General features: G+C 36.8%; 1 protein-coding gene across 1 annotated transcript in view; it reads right to left on the reverse strand.

Moving 5' to 3' along the window:
• LOC116461863 (coiled-coil domain-containing protein 7-like) overlaps positions 1-22075 on the reverse strand; it is a 286960-nt gene that overhangs the window by 106766 nt on the left and 158119 nt on the right. The window contains 1 exon segment of the mRNA XM_058436561.1: positions 2146-2253. Coding sequence (XP_058292544.1) covers positions 2146-2253 — 108 coding nt within the window.

Raw genomic sequence — 22075 nt, forward strand, 5'->3', positions numbered from 1 at the left:
TTGGTAATATTAACCCATAAAGTTGTCTGGTCCTGGATTTTTCTTTGTTGGAAAATTTTAATTAGGATTCAGTATTCATCTTAATTAGGGGTCTATTTAGATATTTCTTCATAAGTCAGTTCTGGTAGATTGTGTATTTCTAGCAATTTGTTCATTTCCTCTAGGTTATCCAGTTTTTCGGCATACAATTGTTCACAGTGTTCTCTTACAATGCTTTTTATTCTTTTAAAATCGGTTGTAATGTTCCCACTTTCTGTTTTGATTTTTAGCAACTTGAGTATTATTTTTCCCTAGTCAATCTAGCTAAAGTTTTGTCATTTTTGTTCATCTAAAGTGTATCTTTTTTAAGCAGCATGTAGTTGATCATTTAAAAAAAAATTCATTCTGCAAATTTCTGCCTTTTGTGTGAAGAGTTTTATCAATTTACATTTAAAATAATTACTGATAAGGAAAGACATTTCTGCCATTTTGATACCTGTTTTTTGTATGTTATACTTTTTTGCTCTTCATTTCCTCTAATTCCATCTTTTTTGTGTTTAGTTGACTTTTTGTAGGGACATGTTTTGATTCCTTTCTCTTTTCTTCATGCATGCATCATAGATATTTTCTTTGTGATTACCAAGCAAATAATATATAACATCTTAAAGTTATAACAATTTAATTTGAATTGACACCAACTCAACTTCAATCCATCCAAAAAGTATACTCTTATGCAGCACCGTCTAACTTATCCTTGTTGTTAACATCACAAATCATGTCTTTATATATTGTATGTCCATAACATAAATTTGTAATTATTTTTATATATTTGTCTTTTGAGTATTATAGATACAAAGAGTAGAGTTACAAGCCAAAATTATAATAATAATGGCTTTTATATTTGCCAATGGACCTATCTTTGCCAGAGATCTTTATTTCCTCATATGGTTGAAGTTACTGTCTAGCATTCTTTCATTTTAACTTGAACAATTCCGGGTTTTTTTGTTTGTTTGTTTGACGGTGTCTTGCTCTGTTGCCAGGCTGGAGTGCAGTGGCGTGATCTCAGGTCACTGAAACCTCCTCCTCCTAGGTTCAAGCGATTCCCCTGCCTCAGCCTCCCGAGTAGCTGGGACTATAGGCGTGTACCACCACGCCCGTCTAATTTTTTGTATTTTTGTAGAGATGGGGTTTCACCATGTTGGCCAGGATGGTCTTGATTTCCTGACCTCATGATCCACCTGCCTCGGCCTCCCAAAGTGCTTGGAGTACAGGCATGAGCCACTGCGCCCAGCCTAGAAGTTTTAATAGGGCAGGTCTACTAGTAATGCTGTGATTGCCAGGAGTTTTTCATATTCTTTTCATACTGGCTTTTGCTGGAGCACTCCTTTGACAGTTCCACAAAACTTTCTTACCATTTGAAGAGAGACATTTCCTAATTAGGTATTCTCTTGGTTGCTATAAATCTGTGACTATTTTCTGGAGCTCTGACAAAGTTGGTTCTGATAGATTATTCTAATTTTTTTCAATGTTTCTGTCAGGAAATGAGAGTTTGGATGTTTTCAGTTTGCCATTTGGCTCATGCTTGCCTGTTGCCTTTAAGGAGTGATTTGAAAGCTACCACAGAACACTTTGGTTTTATCTTATTAGAAAATAGTCACTTAACCACACTACCACTACCTTTCACATATATTCTAGCTTCTTCCACATTCTGACGATCTTTTTCACCATTTGACATTGCAAACTTAATAATAAGCACATCACAAGGCAGCCATATTGCCTATATGGTACTAGTTCCATTTGTCTTTCCATCTTGTTATACAAAAGATGGTATAAGAAATGACAACTATGTCCTCAAGGAACTATTCATATAGCATCTAGTTTATGTTATGAAAATTCACAGTAGTGGAAAGCCTATATGTATTTTGTTTCATGAGTAGGTAAAGGGAAATATATGAAACATTACAAAATCAATGTTGTCTGATGGAGTAAAAACACGTAATTTAAAGATACACTTAATTGACATGTAGATTGATTGAGCAGAACGAACTTAAGTTGAGAAAGACTACTCCTTCTTTGAATTTCCTGTTTTTTAACAGAACTATACAGTTGAAATATTTTCATTCTTAGATTGTGTTCTACTGTATTCAAACATAAATCTGTACTTACCGATCACTTTGTTTAAATCAAATCGAATTATTAGGTCACTAATTGATGGGTACACTGCTGGAAGATTTTCTGCTGTATCTGGAAGTTCTGAGGCTGCTTCATTTTTAACTGTAAGAATAACAGATTGTCAAAGTAGTTGATTTAAAAAACTAACATTTTGTGAAACACCTAGGAATGCATGTAACCAAGAAGGTGAAAGATCTCTACAACGAGAACTGCAAAAACACTGCTGAAAGAAATCAGAAATGGCACAAATAAATGAAAAAACAGTCCACGCGAATGGATTGAGAATCTATGTCATTTAACGGCCATACTGCCCAAAGCAATTTACAGGTTCAGTGGAGTCCTATCAAACTACCAATGTCATTTTTAACAGAATTAGGAGAAGCTATTCTAAAATTCATATGAATCAAAAAAGAAGTCTAATAGCCAAAGCAACCCTAAGCAAAAAGAACAAAGTTGAAGGCATCATACTACCTGGCTTGAAACTATATTACAGGGCTACAGTAACGAAAACAGCGTTGTACTGGTACAAAAACAGACACATAGACCAACTGAACAGAGTAGAGAACCCAGAAATAAAGCCATATACCTACAATCATCTGATCTTTGAGAATCCCAGAAAAAAATAAGCAATAGGGACTGCATACTCAATAAATAATGCTGGGATAGCTGGCAAGCCATATGCAGAAGAATGAAATTGGATCCCTGCTTTTTATCATATACAAAAATTTAGTCAAGAAGGATTAAAGATTTAAATGTAAGACTTCAAACTATAACAATCCAAGAAGAAAGCCTAGTAAATACCCTTCTCAATATCAGCCTTGGCAAAGAATGTATGGCTATGTCTTCAAAAGCAATTGCAATAAAAACAGAAATTGACAAATGGGATCTAGTTAAACTAAAAATATTTTGCACAGCAAAAGGAACTATCAACAGAGTAGACAGACAACCTATAGAATAAGACAAAAATATCCATGAACTATGCATCTAACAAAGGTCTAGAATCTATAAGGAACTTAAACCAACAAGCAAAAAAACAAATAACTCCATTATAAAGTGGGGCAAAGGACATAAACAGAAACATTTCAAAAGAAGACATACGAGTGGCCAAGAAACATGAAAAAAATGCTCCACATCACTAATCATCAGAGAAATGCAATTTAAAAGCACAATGAGATACTATCTCACACCAGTCAGAATGGCTATTATTATTGAGATGGAGTCTCACTCTGTCACCCAGGCTGGAGTGCAGTGGCACAATCTTGGCTCACTGCAACCTTCGCCTCCCAGGTTCAAGCGATTCTCCTGTTTCAGCCTCCAGAGTAGCTGGGATTACAGGCGCATGCCACCATACTTGGCTAATTTTTTTTTTTTTTTTTGTATTTTTAGTAGAGATGGGGTTTCACTACGTTGGCCTGGTTGGTTTCGAACTCCTGATCTCAAGTGATCCACCCACCTTGACCTCCCAAAGTGCTGGGATGACAGGCATGAGCCACCACACCCAGCCCAGAATAGCTATTATTAAAAAAATAAAAAATAAAAACAGATGGCAAGTCTGTGGAGAAAAGGGGACACGTACACACTGTTAGTGGGAATGTAAATTAGTCTAAACACTTGGAGAGCAGTTTGGAGATTTCTCAAAGAACCAAGAGTTGAAATACCATTTGACTCAGCAATCCCATACCTGGCTATGTACCCAAAGGAAAATAAATTGTTCTACCAAATGGACACATGCATCCATACATTCACCACAGTGCCATTCATAATAGCAAAGACACAGAATCAACATAGGTGCTCATCAATGGTGAACTGGATATAGAAAATGTGGTACATATATACCATGGAATAATAAACAGCAATAAAAAAGAACAAAATCATGTCTTTTGCAGCAACATGGATGCAGCTGGAGGCCATTATCCTAAGGGAGCTAATGCAGAAACAGAAAACCAAATACTGCATCTCTTCCCTTATATGTGGGAGATAAACACTGGGTAAACACAGACATAGAGACTGTGGAATACTAAAAGGGGGAGGAAGAAGGGGTAAAATGACCTCTTGGGTATTATGCTATCTGGGTGATGCGTTCAGTCATACCACAGACATCAGCATCACACAATATACTTTTGTAACAAATCTGCATGTGTACCAGCTGCTTCTAAGATAGAAGCTGAAAAAGTAAAAAAAGTACACATAGTAAAAAACAACAAAAAACCCTAACATTTTGTTTGAGGCAGAAGTATAGTACATAGTACTAATTAGAGATATTTTACCTCCCAATCATCTAATCATCTAACCTTATTTACTTTGCAATTTAACATACTAATTATTCAATTGAATACAAATATGTTAAATAATTTCAAATTCATACAAAATAGCTATTATATGCCATCAATTATACTAAGTACTTTTGAAGTATTATCTCATTTAATCATTATAATAATTGAAGAAAATAAGTATTTTATCTCCATTTAACAGATGAGGGAAATAGAACTTATTGATATTATGCATATTGTGGAAGGCCACATAGTTATTAAGTATAAAAACCTGGAATGAATTGATTCTTTTAGTTTCCAAAATCTGTTCTCCAACTAATAAACTCAAATGTCTACTGAGACTGAGTATGTAATATGAGTGTATTAGACATGAAGTCCTTGCCCACGCCTATGTCCTGAATGGTATTGCCTAGGTTTTCTTGTAGGATTTTAATGGTTTTAGGTCTAACATTTAAGTCTTTAATCCATCTTGAATTAATTTTTGTATAAGGTGTAAGGAAGGGATCCAGTTTCAGCTTTCTACATATGGCTAGCCAGTTTTCCCAGCACCATTTATTAAATAGGGAATCCTTTCCCCATTTCTTGTTTTTGTCAGGTTTGTCAAAGATCAGATAGTTGTAGATATACGGCATCATTTCTGAGGGCTCTGTTCTGTTCCACTGATCTATGTCTCTGTTGTGGTACCAGTACCATGCTGTTTTGGTTACTGTAGCCTTAACAAAAGCCAAAATTGACAAATGGGATCTAATTAAACTGAAGAGCTTCTGCACAGCAAAAGAAACTACCATCAGAGTGAACAGGCAACCTACAGAATGGGAGAAAATTTTTGCAACCTACTCATCTGACAAAGGGCTAATATCCAGAATCTACAATGAACTCAAACATATTTACAAGAAAAAAACAAACAACCCCATCAAAAAGTGGGCAAAGGACATGAACAGACACTTCTCAAAAGAAGACATTTATGCAGACAAAAAACACATGAAGAAATGCTCATCATCACTGGCCATCAGAGAAATGCAAATCAAAACCACAGTGAGATACCATCTCACACCAGTTAGAATGGCCATCATTAAAAAATCAGGAAACAACAGGTGCTGGAGAGGATGTGGAGAAATAGGAACACTTTTACACTGTTGGTGGGACTGTAAACTAGTTCAACCATTGTGGAAGTCAGTGTGGCGATTCCTCAGGGATCTAGAACTAGAAATACCATTTGACCCAGCCATCCCATTACTGGGTATATACCCAAAGGACTATAAATCATGCTGCTATAAAGACACATGCACACGTATGTTTATTGCGGCACTATTCACAATAGCAAAGACTTGGAACCAACCCAAATGTCCAACAACGATAGACTGGATTAAGAAAATGTGGCACATATACACCATGGAATACTATGCAGCCATAAAAAAGGATGAGTTCATATCCTTTGTAGGGACATGGATGAAACTGGAAAACATCATTCTCAGTAAACTATCGCAAGGACAAAAAACCAAACACCACATGTTCTCACTCATAGGTGGGAATTGAACAATGAGAACTCATGGACACAGGAAGGGGAACATCACACTCTGGGGACTGTTGTGGGGTTGGGGGAGGGGGGAGGGACAGCATTAGGAGATATACCTAATGCTGGATGACGAGTTAATGGGTGCAGGAAATCAACGTGGCACACGGATACATATGTAACAAACCTGCACATTGTGCACATGTACCCTAAAACCTAAAGTATAATTAAAATAAATAAATAAATAAATAAATAAGTAAGTAATATGAATGTAATGAGACTGAGTATGTAATATGAGTGTAATGAGCCTGGTGATGATAGGGATGGCATAAAGAGCAAGGTGAAATGGAGAGTACCTGTTTTATTAAAAAAAAAAAAAAACGATTATTCTTACCACTACAAATGCATGACAGATATTCTCAGGTGTTCTAAATTCCCCAAAGAAGCTAGAAATCTAGATATTTACAATAATTTTCAAAATTTGAAAATATTTGCAGATAGTTTAAGACATATATTCATGTTTGAAGGACAAATCTTCAGCTAGTACTACAAGAAAATTATCCATCTTTAGAAAGGGATTAATTCTAATATATGGGTGCAATTTAAGGGCCAATCACTGGTATATTTCCTTCGAAAATATGATCATTTACCCACCAATATATCTCTCTATGATCTAGGACCACGGAAAAGCAATTTTGGATTATATAGTAGATATGTTTATTCCTCACCAAATCACTTTGGAGATCTAAAGCATTACTGTTTTTTTCTAAAAACAGATAGTTACTATAGGTATTTAAATTTGTGTTCTTAGTAATCTCCAAAGTACTCAACGTCAGAAAGTCATACAGTAATCTTGCAAAGTCTCTGGTTATTTACTATTTTTATATCCTTCAGAAGATGGCAGAATAAAGCTCCGCTTTGCCCTCACTTTTCCTATAAAACCCCCAGAAACAAAAGAAAAAAAGTAAGAAAATTTCCATAGCCCCCGATACTAAAAGTACTGTCATGAAATCTGGCACAAGGCTTTGGAGAATACTAAGAGATAATAGTCATGCTGTCTTGAACCTATAACAGTACACAGGTTTTCCTCCAACGTGTCATCACTGAAAGCCATGCCTAATATGCCTTTACGGTGGTAATCATATTTAGGGTCCTAAGAAAGAAGAGTTGAAGAAGAAACCACACTGATGGACCATTTCTATTGCTTGAGACAGAGATTCCTAATAGAAGTTAGGAATGCTGACAGTAAAAATGGCTAAAAATAGAGGGAGGAAGATAGTGCAAAACTGCAACAGACAAAAGACACATATGTGAGTTGCAATAGCTTCTTTAACAACAACAAAAAAAGATTTAATAATATGACACCAAACCTGGACAGAATCTATCCATTTCCCACAAAATCTCATCCTCCATCAATCTACCACACATATACATTCCACTAACCACTTTATTATTTAGAAGTTCCCATTCAAAAATTAATAATAATCCAACCAGCATGAGAAGCCAGCACAGAAACTGCAACAATCACAAACCTAAAAGATAAATAACCAGGAAAATCACAGAGTGATGTAAGCAAGACGGCAGACTAGAAGATCTTCCAGCATCACTTTCCCTAGAAAAAAAGTACAACCAGAAATTATTCAAAGACAAGAATACCATCCTGAATTCACCAAAACTCAAGGGAGTAGTGGAGAAACTTCCTGGACACACAGAATCAAGAAAATCTGATGCTGGTAAGAGGAATAATCACTTTAAAGGGTGTCACCCCCTCCTGCAAGCATGGTTAACACTATTCACAGAATTTCCCTAGACACATGGTTCCCAGGGTGGGAGGAGGAAATTGGGGGTGAATGTTCAATCTCCCAGCTGGTTATAGAATCTTCACAGGAAGCTCACTCCAGTCCTGTCCCATGGAACATTTAAAGTGCAGGGAGGACTGAACCACCTGGGATGAACTGTGGTTAAAAAAAAAAAAAGGGGGGAAGGTTCTAATTGCATTGACTGGCATGTGAATTTTTGTAGGTGTTCTGTGCTCCAATCAGTGAAGATACCACATTGAGTAAAGCGGATGGCCCATAGTGCTGAAGAAGACACAATCCACAGGAAGGACCAAATTCCTAGCTGGATTTCCCACAAAATCCACATATTCATGTGAAGCCTCCTCTTGATCTGGAAACATCTACATGTTTGTCAATTAAGTTCTGGTGCTCACTTAAACATAAAAACTATTTATATTAATAGTTTTTGTAATGGATTGAAGAACAATGGCAGGGTAGCAACATAGTTCTAGAACAGTGTTTAAGTTACAGGGCTCACTATAAGTCTTCCACAGACTTGAAAACAACAGGGCAGTGATTTATTTCCAGTGCACCACTTAATTTCCAGTTCTCACTATAAGTCTTCCCCAGACTCAGAAGCAAGAGCAGACCAGTGATTAAGTTCTAATATTAAGCAGTAAAGACCTAACACTATCAAAAACACCTGCAAAACTCAATGTGCAGGCATCAACATAAAAATGCAAGACTTGTAAAAACTCAGAAGAATATGACACCACCAAAAAAGAGCAAAAAAACCTTCAGTAATGGACTCAGAAAAAATGAAGATCTATAAAATGACTGGTAATTCAGAATAATCTTCTTTTAAAAGTTAAAGGAATTACAAAAAAATACAGATAGAAAACTAAATGAAATTTGGAAAACAATTCAGGAACAAAATTAGAAATTTAACCAAGAAATAGAAACAATTTTTTAAGACCAAAGAGAAACTCTCAAAATAAAGAATATGTAAATTGAACTAAAAAATTCAAAGAAAGCTGAACAGCAGACTTAAACAGGAAAAAAAAATCAGTGAACTCAAAGACAGAACATATGAAATTATACAATTAGAGGAGCAAAAAGAAAAGTGAATAAAAAACAATGAAGAAGGCCTATCAGAATTACGAGACATCAAATAAGCTAACCTCAGCATAATAGGAGTTGCTAAATGATAGAAGAGAGAAAAGGCCTAGTAAGCATATTTAAGGAAATAATGATTGAAATTATCCCAAACATGGAGACAGAAAACAGCATCCAGGTATAGGAAGCTCAGGTCATCAGTCAAATTCAAGCCACAATGTAATAATAAAGGCATATCATAATCAAATTAACAAGTTAAGGACAGAATATTAAAAATAGCAAGAGAAAAGAAACATATCAAAATTAATGAAGTCTTAATACAACTTTCAGTTGATTTCTCAGCAGAAACCCTGGAGATCAGGAGAAGATGGGATAATGAGATTGACACTGTGAACTTTTTTTCAAGAAGTGATGCCAAACCAGAACAAGAAAACCAAAGGAATCTACGGACCCTTTGAAAGAAGCAAAAGGCTGCAGCCTACACTATGAGTCAGGTGAAGGGCTCCCAGTCCCCAGAATGTGAGAGGTGGGAAGTTTGCCTCTGGCATACATACCCCCACCAGGGATCCTGAAAGTCCATATGACCAGGGAAGGCCCTGATCTCACCCAGTGAAGGAACTGACTTGGGGAGGATAATGGAATATAAAAGTAGGAGCAGCATGATCTTTGAATGCACTCCCAGATTCCAGTGTGGACCAAGGGCAGCCATTCCTTACTGATCTTAACAGGGGACTCTGCAGAGGACAGCCAAAAAGTTCAGGTGTTGGTCACAGGTTTAAAGAAGCTCCCAACAGGGTTTCACAATATAACACAAACCCTCTTGGCTAGGGCCATGGTTGGGGAGAGTGAAAAGCAGACTTTGAGTACAGGAGTCCTGAGTGTTGTAGCTGTGGATGCAGGAGCTGGGTGCCTGGCTTTGCAGTGAACAGGGAGGATTGCGGCCTAAAAGCTATGGTTGCTATTTCCCTGGGGAAAGGTTATGACTCCCAGTAGCTGTGAGTTCTGATTATAGGCTGACTGGAACTCAGCTTTCTGCTGCCAGTGGAACACTGTGGGAGTGGATCTGCCTCACCAAATGAGTGGGAACTATGTGGGGCTTACCACTGCCTGCTACTCCCCACTCCCTGCACAAACTCTTCTGCACAGCAGAGGCAGCAATGCTCCCCTATGGAACATGAACCTAGTGGTCTGAGACCCACTCCCATTCCCCAACACCCACAGGGGTTGCTGTTTGCCCTGCACAGGGAGACTCAGAGTACAAACCCACCAGACCCAGTTCCCACCTGGCTTTGCCCTGCCACACATCCTGGCTTAACACAAAGGATAGGATCTCTTGAAAGCTACATGGCCCTGCCCATTGCCCATGAAATCAGAGTACCCCACCCTGGACAACCTAAGGCAAGCAAAAATCCCACTACTACTTCCACAGTTGGAAGCACTGCCATCTGGCTGGAGGCCAACCAACACAATCCACTACAGTATCTCCTGGTAGAATAGCACTGCACCCAAGAAGAAGAAAATAGCTGCATGATCTCAGCTATCACTACTGCCTGCACCACTCTGCTAACCAGGAGGTCCTTAGTCTGTCCGTGGGACCAGTTCATTACTACTCTTAACTGGTGTTCAAAAAAGCCAACACACTGAGGCTATCAATAACCAAGTACTTTCACAGAGTCTCTGTGACTCTCCTGCCACCCCCATTAAAGCTGGTGCTGGTACCCACTACTGGAAAACTTGAGGACAGGTCACATCACCTTGCAGACATGCCCCATCAGCAGCCTGGAATGTGGCAACTTCACTGGGAAGTTAGAAAGAAATCTAAAAGCAGTAAGACAAAAGCATGAGGTAACCTAAAAAGAAAAAAACTATCAGACTAACAGCAGATTTCTCAGCAGAAACCATATTAGCCAGAAGGGATTGGGGAACTATCTTCAACCTCCTTAAACAGAATAACTGTCAGCCAAGAATACTGTAACCTGCAAAACTAAGTTTCAAGCTCCTTAAACAGAATAACTGTCAGGCAAGAATTTTGTATCCTGCAAAACTAAGTTTTATAAATGAAGAAGAAATAAAGTCACTGTCAGACAAATGCTGAGGAAATTTGTCACTACCAAATCAGCCCTACAAGAAATACTAAAAGGAATTCTAAACCTTGAAACAAAAGCACAATATGCACCGAAATATAATTTCTTGAAAGCTTAAAACTCACAGGGCCTATAAAATAAAAACACAATAAAAAAATCAGGTAACAATTAACATGATGAAGAAAACAGTACCTCACATCTTAACATTAACATTGAATGTAAATGGCCTAAATGATCCACTTAAAATATTCAGAATGGATAAAAAATCACAACCCAAATCTCTGCTGTCTTCAATAGACTCGCCTAACAAAGAAGGATTCATATAAACTCAAGGAAAAGGGATTAAAAAGGTATTGTACACAAATGGAAACCAAAAGTGAGCAAAAGTAGCTATTCTTGTATCAGACAAAATACTTCAAAGCAACAACTGTAAAAAGAAAAAAAAGACAACGGTGGTCACTATATAATGATAAAAAGATCAATTCAACAAGCAGATATTACAATCCTAAATTTATATGTACTAAACGCTGGAGCTCCTAGAGTCATAAAACTATTACTACTAGACATAAGAAATAAGATGGCAAAACAATAACAGTGGGACTTCAATAGACCACTGATAACACTCAAAAGATCTTTGAGACAAAAAGTCAACAGAGAAACAATGGACTTAAATGACATGCTAGAACAAATAAACTTAATGGGTATCTATAATAAATTCTACCCAAGATCTTCAGAATACACATTCTTCTCATCAGCGCATGGAACATTCTCCAAGACAGACCATATAATAGGCCATAAAACAAATCTTGATAAATTTTATAAAATCAAAATCTTATCAAGTGTCTTCTCATACCACAAAGAATAAAGCTAGAAATCAATTCCAAGAGGAATTCTTGAAAGTATACAAATACATGGAAATTAAACATCATGCTCCTGAATGATATTTGGGTCAATAACGAAATTAAGATGGAAATTAAAAAATTTTCTGAAGCAAGTGAAAATGGAGATACAATATACCAAAACCTCTTGAATACAGCAAAAGCAGTGCTAAGAGAGAAGTTAACATTAAATGCCTACATCGAATAATATAAATATCACAAGTTAACAACCCAACATTGCTCCTGAAGGATCTAGAAACACAAGAACAAACCAAACCCAAAACTAGCAGAAGAAAAGAAATAACAAAGATAAGAGCAGAACTAAATGAAATTGAGACTTAAAAATAATACAATGTAAATTACTTCAACCATTGTGGAAGACAGTGTGGTGACTCCTCAAGGATCTAGAACTAGAAATACCATTTGATCCAGCCATCCCACTACTGGGTATATACCCAAAGGATTATAAATCCTTCTACTGCAAAGACACATGCACATGTATGCTTATTGCAGCACTATTCACAATAGCAAAGACTAGGAACAAACCCAAATGCCCATCAATGATAGACTAGATAAAGAAAATGTGGCACATATACACCATGGAATACTATGCAGCCATAAAAAGGATGAGTTCATGTCTTTTGCAGGGACATGGATGAAGCTGGAAACCATCATTCTCAGCAAACTAACACAGGGGCAGAAAACCAAACACTGCATGTTCTCACTCATAAGTGGGAGTTGAACAATGAGAAAACATGGACACAGGGAGGGGAACATCACACACTGGGGCCTGTTGGGGGGTGGGGCTCAGGGAGGGATAGCATTAGAAGAAATACCTAATGTAGATGACGGGTTGATGGGTGCAGCAAACCACCATGGCACATGTATACCTATGTAACAAACCTTCACGTTCTGCACATGTATCCCAGAACTTAAAGTATAATTTCAAAAAGAAATAATAATAATAATACAATGGATCAACAAAATGAAAACTCAGTTCCCTGAAAAGATTTTTAAAAATTGATAAATCACTATCTAGATTAACCAAAAAAAATCCAAGTAAACATAATCAGATATGAAAAAGGAGACATAAGAACTGATACCACAGAAATTTAAATAGATTATCAGAGTACATGAATAACTATATGCTCACAAAGAGAAAAATCTAGAGGAAATGGATAAATTTCTGTAAATATACAACCTTCCATGATTGAACCAGGAAGAAACAGAAATCCTGAACAGACCAATAAGGAGTAGTAAGATTGAACTAGTAATTAAAACCTCCCAATAAAAAAAAAAGCTCAGAACTAGATGGATTGACAGCCAAATTCTACCAAATGTGCAAAGAGGAACTGGTACCAATCCTGTTGAAACTGTTCCAAAAATTATAAAAAGAGAGAATCCTCTACAATTCATTCTACGAAGCCACCTTGATACCAAAGCTGAACAAAGACACACACAAAAAACTACAGACCAAAATCCCTGCTGATTATAGTTGAAAAAATCTTCAACAAAATGCTAGCAAACCAAATCCAATAGCACATCGAAAATATAATATACCATGATTAAATGGGGTTTATTCCAGGGATTCAAGGATGGCTCAATATATGCAAATAAATAAATGTGATTCAACACAAAAAGAGAATTAAAAACAAAACCCTTTCGATAATCTCAACATATTTAAAAATGGCATTTGATAAAGTTCAGCATTTCTTCAGGATAAAAATCTTCAATCAACTAGGTATAGAAGAAACATACCTCAAAATAATAAAGGCCATATATGACAAACCCACAGCCAACATCATACTAAACACACAAAAGTTAAAAGCAATCTTCTAACAAGTGGAACAAGGATGCCCACTTTCACCACTCCTATTCAACATAATACTGGAAGTCCTACCCAGAGCAGTCAGGCAACAGAAAAAAATAAAAGGCATCAAAACAGGACAATAGGAAGTCAAATGATCTTTGTTCACTGATAATATTATCTAATATCTAGAAAAACCTAAAGACTTCTCCAAAACTCTTAGATTTCATAAACAAATTCAGTAAAGTTTCAGGATACAAAATCAATGTACAAAAATTAGTGGCATTTCTGTATACCTTAACAAGCTGAGAATTAAATAAAGAAGGCAATCCCACTTACAATAGCTACAAATAAAATACTTAAATATATTTAACCAAGGAGGAGAAAGATAGTTACAAGGAAAAATACAGAAAACTGATGAAAGAAAGGAATTAATATTATTTAAATAGCCATACTTGTAATGTTAAATACAAGTATTAAATACATACTTGTAATATTTAAATAATGTTATTGAAATAGCCATACAATCTTGTAAGCATACTGCATTCTTTTCCATTTTTTTCTTCTGTGTATTTTCAAAAGCCTGTCTTTGAGTCAGTAATCCTTTCTTCTACTTGATCACTTCTGCTGTTGAGATACTCTGATGCATTTTTGTATATGTCCGTTGAATTTCTCAACTCCAGAATTTCTGGGTGTTTTTAAAGTTATTACTTCAATCTCTTTGTTAAATTTCTCTGACAAATTTCTAGATTCCTTCTCTACGTTATCTTGAATATCATTCAGCTTCCTCAAAACAGCTATTTTAAATTCTCTAGGAGGTCACATATCTCCATTTTGCCAGAACTGGTTACTGATACCTTATTCAATCAGTTTGATGAGGTTATATTTTCCTATATATTCTTGATGCCTGTGGACATTTGTTAATGTCTGGGCATTGAAAAGTTTACGTATTTATGCCAGTCTTTGCAGTCTGGACTTGCTTGTACCCATCCTTCTTCAGACAGCTGATTTTTTGGTTCTATGAAAGTGCTCTCTTGTACGGATAGTTGTTCAATTTGATGTTCCTGCAGGGAGGAGAAGAGGATGACTCCTGGAGCATTCTATTCAGCCATCTTGCTCTGCCTCCATTTCACAAATAAATTTTTAAAGGAATAGATACTTGTTCTATTTTGGTTTTTTTAATTTCTTCTAAAAGAAGCCAAAGCAGAAAATACAATCAATAGTTTAGAAAAACACATTTTATACCAGTTGGCTCCCTGAAATATATCTCATTTGGACAAAGAATCACATTTAACATGACCAGTGTATAAAAATTAGGTAAAAGGAAAAACATGGTATGAATATATCATATCTCTTACAATCCCCAGAACAGTGGCCAAACAAAAATTTAATGGAAAACTAATATGGTTTGCATATGTGTCCCCTCCAAATCTCATGTTGACACTTGATCACCAATGTTGGACATGTGCCCAGTGGGAGGTGTTTTGGCTATGGGATAAAATTTCTCATGAATGGCTTGGTGCCCTCTCCACAGTAATGAGTGAGTTGTTACTCTATTAGTATTAGTTCATGCAAGATCTGGTTGTTGAAAAGAGCCTGGCAGGATTGGAGCAAGATGGCTGAATGGAAGTCTACACTATTCATCCCCCTTACAGAAACATCAAATTTTAACAACTAACAACGTGGAAAAAAAGCACCATCACAAGAATCAAAAATCAAGTGAGTACTCATAGTACCTGGTTTTAACCTCATATTGCTGAAAGGGGTACTGAAGAGAGTAGGCTGGGAGAGAGAAGGTAATGTAGCAGAAGTGGAGACCATAGGTATTTGGCCACATCACATATTTTACTTGTGCCTTCAGGGCCTGCCTGAGCACTGTCTCATGTACACCGCTTCTATTTGATGATGGAGTACTACCTGCATGCCAAACTATTTGGAGGGTCAGATAACATCCAGTTCATGATGGGCAGCTCAGATTGCTTGGCAACTTGGTGGTCCATGGTTAAGTGTTCAGTTTCTACTAACATCCAATAGCAGACCAAGAACTGTTTTACAAAAAGGATAATTATTTGCAGAGAATGAGATGGCTTTGCTCCAAGGGGCCTGCACTGTGATTCACCTATAGGAACTGCCGAAGGCTCTAAAGAGCATCCCTATCTGCTACTGTCACTTCCAGCACCATTGGATCTGTAAGATCATGTTTCCCAAGTGGAAGAGCACCCTGTACCTGCTGCAGAACCTTCTCTTGTTCTTGGTTCCACTCAAAACTAACAGATTGTCAGATCACTCAGTAAGTGAGTGAGCCACAGTAGCATGCCCAAATGAGGAATACGTTGCCTTAACATACAGAGAGATCAAATAGGCATTATACCTGTTTTTTGGTAGTAGGAGAGGCCAGATGCAACAATTTTTCCTTATTTCAGAAGGAATCTTTTGACATGTCCCATTCCACTAGACTTCTAAACATTTCATGATGTAGAAGGCCCATAAATTTTTTGGATTCTTGTCCCACCTTCTGACATACAAATAGCTTACTAATATGTCTAGAGTACTTTTTACTCAAGAGGTCCAGTCAGCATATCATCAATATAATAAGCAAGTATGATATCTTGTAGAAAGGCTTTCAAGTTCCTTGCAAACTAAATTATGATATAGAGCAGGAGAACTGATATACCCTCAAGGCAGGACAGTGAAGATGCATTGCTAGACTTTCCAGCTAAAAGAAAACTGCTTCTTCACTATAGGAAAGCAGAAAATAAAGCAATCTTCCAGATCAATATTTGCATGCCAGTTACCAGGGGATATGTTAATTTGCTCAAGCAATGAAATCATTATCTAGTACAGTATCTACAATTAGAATCACCACCTATTTAAATTTATGATAATCCACTGTTATTCTCTGAGATCCACCTGTTTTCTGAACAGGCCAAATAGGTGAGTTGAAGGGTGTGGTTGAAATCACAACCCCTACATTTTTCAAGTCCTTGATGAAGTCACTAATCTTCCAAATCTCTCTGCAAATGTAATGGTGCTTTTGGTTTACAATTTTCCTAGGTAGAAGCAGTTCTAGTAGCTTCTAATTGGCCTCTTCTACCATAATGGTCCTTATTCCACAGGTCAGGAAACCAATGTGAGAATTCTGCCAGTTGATGAGTATATTTATTAAATTATACATTCACGAAATGAGGAAATGACAAGAGGATGAGTTCAGCTCCCACTGGATCCACTGTGAGACAGATCTGTGCTAAAGTCCCATTGATCACTTGCCCTCCATAGTTTCCTTTCCAGTGGACCATCATGACATTTTTGGCCTTTTGGAAATAGTGTCAGTTCAGAGGCACTGTCCATTAATCCCTAAAAAATCTTATTATTTCCTTTTATATGTTGCATAGTAACCCAGCAAAAGGGCCACAGGTCCCTTTGAGGAAGGCTGGGAGAAAAATTAAAGGTATAAATTTTTGGCAGTATACTAGGTCCTTCCTCAAGGGTACCCCTTCCTTCAAGGGGTCCGGGGTCTGTAAACTTGATCAAGTCTAGGAATTGATTGAGAGGCCATGACTGTGTTTTTATTATTTAAATTAGACTTTGTCCACTTGATCGAGAACTCTTCTGCTTATACAGATTAAGTAAGAATTTAGTAGACTGACCATTTATGTCACTTCAACAAACACAATTATCAACTAGCCAATGCCATAGATATCTCAACTCAGACTATTCTGATTTCTACTTTGACTCTGATTTCCATTATGGTAACCATGACACTGTTGTTTCTGATGTTTAAATGCCACCAACTGGCCTCTGAGACCCAATTATTCCTATTGCATTTAAGGTTCCCAATTCAGTAGCAGCAACATCCAGTGTGATTTCTGAGCTATAGAGAAGAGCAACCACAGGGCTGTTTGAGAATGCTGGGGCTGTCTTCACATTTCTCACAGTTGTGGTGAAAGGTATGTCCTCTGGACCCTCCTAAGACGGGTAAGCAGATCTTAAATGATAAATCCACATTAACATTCCAATTTTCCTAGGCCTTCGAATCCCTTCCTTTTCAGTAAACCAAGGCAATTCTGCATTTCAACTTCACTTAGTATAGGCCACCTTTTGGTCCATTTTCAGCCAACCAAACTGACTGTTACAGTCCTTTCTAACCTCCTTGCTGCAACATTAAACCAAGAATCTCTGCTTAGTGATAAATAAATTACACCATATCAATAAATTTGGTGTGATCTAACTTTGTTCTTTTCATCTTCATCCTATACATGCAATATTGACTCCCAAACATATTCCCCTGATTTCTGTCTAAATAAATTAGAAAAATTATGTAGTTTTTTTTTTGGAATTCAGTGCATCTTCTCATGAGTCATACTTTGTACTTCATCTTTAGGGAGCTGGTGGGACTTGAGTCTAATTATAGGTCTACAGGCAAAAGAGGGTGGTAGGGGTGAGTCTTGGGGAGAATCAGAAGTGTTTTGCAAGGTAACTATCTCAAGGGAGGCAATTATCGTTTCTTCGGACAAAGCAAGATTAATTTCTTCCGACAGGAATGAAAAGGCTGCTTCTGTCTTTTTATTGTATATATTTATGGGGTATGAGTGGTGTTTTGATATATGTATACATGGCAGAATGATTAAATCAAGTTAATATATATATCACCTCACATATAATTTTTTGTAGTGAGAATAAAGTCTACTCTCTTAGCAATTTTCAAGTATACAGAATATTTTATTAACTATAAAGACTATGCTATACAGTAGCTGTCCAGAAATTAATACTCCTATCTAACTGAAATTTTGTGCCCTTTTGTAACATCTCCCCATTTCTCCCCCTTCCCCCAGCCTCAGGTAACCACCATTTTACCTTCCATTTCTATGAGTATGACTTTTTAGATTCAACATATATGTGAGATCATGTAGCATTTTTCTTTATGTGCCTGGCTTATTACACTTAGCATGTCTTCCAGGTTCATTCATGTTGTTGAGAATGGTAGTATCTCCTTTTTAAAAGGAAGAATACTATTCCATTGTGTGAGAACACCACAATTTCTTTATCGATACATCCACTGACAGACACGTTGTTTTCATATCTTGGTTATTGTGAGTACTGTTGCATGGACACAGGGATGCAGATATCTTTACTAGGTATTTATTTCATTTCCTTTGGGTATGTACCCAGAAGGGGAATTGCTGGGTTATATGCTAATTCTATTTTTAATTTTTTAAAGAAACTCTCTATTGTTTTTCACCACCTGAACAGTATGTAAGGATTCTGTTTCTCCATAACCTCACCGACATATGTTATCTTTTTGATGATAGCCATTCTAATAGGTGTGTGATGATAACTCATGGTTTTTATTTGCATTTCCCTGATGATTAGTGATGTTGAGCATCTTTTCATATGCCTGTTGACCATTTGTATGTTTTATTTCAAAAAATGTCTATTTAGGTTCTTTGCCCATTTTTATCAGACTATTACTATTGTTATTTTGCTGTTGAGTTTGTGAGTTCCTTACATATTTTGAATATCAACTGCTTATCTAACAATATATGATTCACGAATGTTTTCTCTGAATCTGTTGGCTCTCTTTTCATTTTCTGCATTGTTTCCTTTGTCCAGAAAATTTTTAGTTTCGTTATACTTCCACTTGTACACTTTTGCTTCTGTGTCCTGTGCTCTTGGTGAGCTATCTAAAAATTATTGCCAAGATCAATATCAAGAAGTTTTTCCCTTATGTTTTCTTCAAGGAGTTTTATAGTTTAAGGTATTATGTTTAGGTCTTCAATATATTTTATTTTTGTGAATGTTATAAAATAAGTTCCAGTTTCATTATTTTGCGTTTGAGTATTCAAATTTCCCAACACTATTTGTTAAAGAGATGGCCATTCTCCCGTTGTGTCTTGTTGATGGTCTTGTGAAAAATTAGTTGAGATAAATGCTTGGGTTTATATCTGGGCCATCTATTCTCTTCCATCAGTCTGTATATCTGTTTTTATACCAGTACCATAGTTGTTTTTTAAAAATATTTTAAAAATATTTTTATATTTTAAAATCGCTTTGTAATACCATTTGAAACCAGAAAGTGTGATGCCTGCAACTTTGTTTTTCTTTTTAAAGACTGTTTTGGCTACTTGATGTCTTTTGTGATTCCATAGAAGTTATAGAATTTTTGTTTTCTGTTTCTCTAAAAATGTAATTGGAATATTGATAAGCACTGCGTTGAATCTATGTGACTCTGGGTGGTATATATATATATTTATTATATATATATCAGGCAGCTTCTGGAAGAGTGTGCCAACAAACCACTTCCAGGAAGAAACTAGATTCTGGGGACCTATAGCTAGCCATGAGAAGTGCTCGCACACTCATTCAAAACCATCTCTTTGTTCTCTCTTCTCCAGGCAAACTCATGACTTCCAAGTTCCCTCCACTCCCTGAATAGGTGATTTAAGAGCCAAACCCTCTGACAGAAACTGAAAATGTTGCAGAACACTATATGTGGTCCAAACCCTTCATTCCTCAGGAAGAAGTTATGAGTTGTGGATTATTTCCCAACTGTATGACACTGTGCTTAGGATGCAGTCTGTGCATGAGTCTTTGCTTTCCCTACCCAATATGTGGATATTTTTTCAGTTTCCCAATGTGCAGGAGTCACTCAACCACACTCTGGCTCTCAGAGAGAATTGATCCATGTGGAAATGTTTATTCTCTGCATCTGTGGGAGAGAGAAAAGTAAGGAACCTCCTATTCCACCATGTTACTGACATCAGTCTCTAGAAATCCTGCTTCCAATGGCAAGGAGGACTCAGCAGAGTTTAGAGGTAAACATCCCTAGCTTCATTAGGATCTTCCCATATTTCCTCAATCCAATTTTTAGGATTTTGTTCTATCCTAATCGATGCTCTCATTTTAACAGAAGATATCCTACAAAATTGGGAATTCAACTTGCATTATAATTCAGCCACTCACAGGATGAGACTCTGGATATGGTTTTCAGCAATCTGAGCTAGTTTTCAGCAATTTGTAGCTATAGGAGACCAGGGTTTCTTTCAGGGTAGTCATAGAAAGTTTTAGGTCATTATGTGGCTCTTGGGCTGGAAATCTGAATTCCAAGCTCCTACTTTTCCTTCCCCACTTCGTCTAACATAGTAAGAGTAACCAGCTAATCTCATTATACTCATTACTTTGGCAAAAATACGTTACGGTATCAAACACATGGTCACTCAGAAACCTGCCATTTTTAAGTATTTGATTAGGAGTATCCAGTGGTGATATTTTGTGTCCTATTACCATATGATGCCACGGTATCAGTGCTCTCTTTGTTCTGTATCAAGTATCATATACCCTTTTATTCCTTTATTAGTAGCTGCACATGGTCAATATAGGTGAAGAGAACAAAAGAAACAAGGTATGTGGTAGCTGCTGGGTGCCCCAGTGAGAGAGACACTGTGCTTTCTGTGTTCCCTCTTCTGTATTATGTTAAGAAGCCAAATAAATATAATATTAGCTTAAAGTCTGTTTTGCCTAGTGAATTTATTATAGCCTGAAACTGACAATGACTGGGAGTGCCATAATAGTTACTTTTAGAGAATACAATTACTTCCATTTCTGAATTCATATGTTATATTATTAATATATTGCCATACCAGTTGTTAAATATACTGAATATCACCATGACTAGCACACAATTTGGGGTCTTCTCTCATAGTTTAGCTGAAAATATATGTTGAGGAAGTCAGAATTAAGGTGAAGGCATACTTCTATCTCCTATTTACTTTCCATTTCAATTTGTCTTGTGTGTGCAGGGTGGGGTGACAATCTTTATTTTGAACCTTTCTGAGCTATCTTGTTTTAGATGTTCATTTCTTTTTTTTTAACATCATCTTTTTAAAATTTTATTATTATTATACTTTAAGTTTGTTACATATGTATACATGTGCCATGTTGGTGTGCTGCACCCATTAACTCATCATTTAGCATTAGGTATATCTCCTAATGCTATCCTTCCCCCCTCCCTCCACCCCACAACAGTCCCCAGTGTGTGATGCTCCCCTTCCTGTGTCTATCTGTTCCCATTGTTCAATTCCCACCTATGAGTGAGAACATGCAGTGTTTGGTTTTTTGTCCTTGTGATAGTATGGTGAGAATGATGGTTTCCAGCTTCATCCATGTCCCTACAAAGGACATGAACTCATCCTTTTTTATGGCTGCATAGTATTCCATGGTGTATATGTGCCACATTTTCTTAATCCAGTCTATCATTGTTGGACATTTGGGTTGGTTCCAAGTCTTTGCTATTGTGAATAGTGCCACAATAAACATACGTGTGCATGTGTCTTTATAGCAGCATGATTTATAATCCTTTGGGTATATACCCAATAATGGGATGGCTGGGTCAAATGGTATTTCTAGTTCTGGATCCCTAAGGAATCGCCACACTGACTTCCACAATGGTTGAACTAGTTTACAGTCCCACCAACAGTGTAA

This window comes from Hylobates moloch, unplaced genomic scaffold (assembly GCF_009828535.3).
Source record: "Hylobates moloch isolate HMO894 unplaced genomic scaffold, HMol_V3 SCAFFOLD_3, whole genome shotgun sequence".
Lineage (NCBI taxonomy): Eukaryota > Metazoa > Chordata > Mammalia > Primates > Hylobatidae > Hylobates > Hylobates moloch.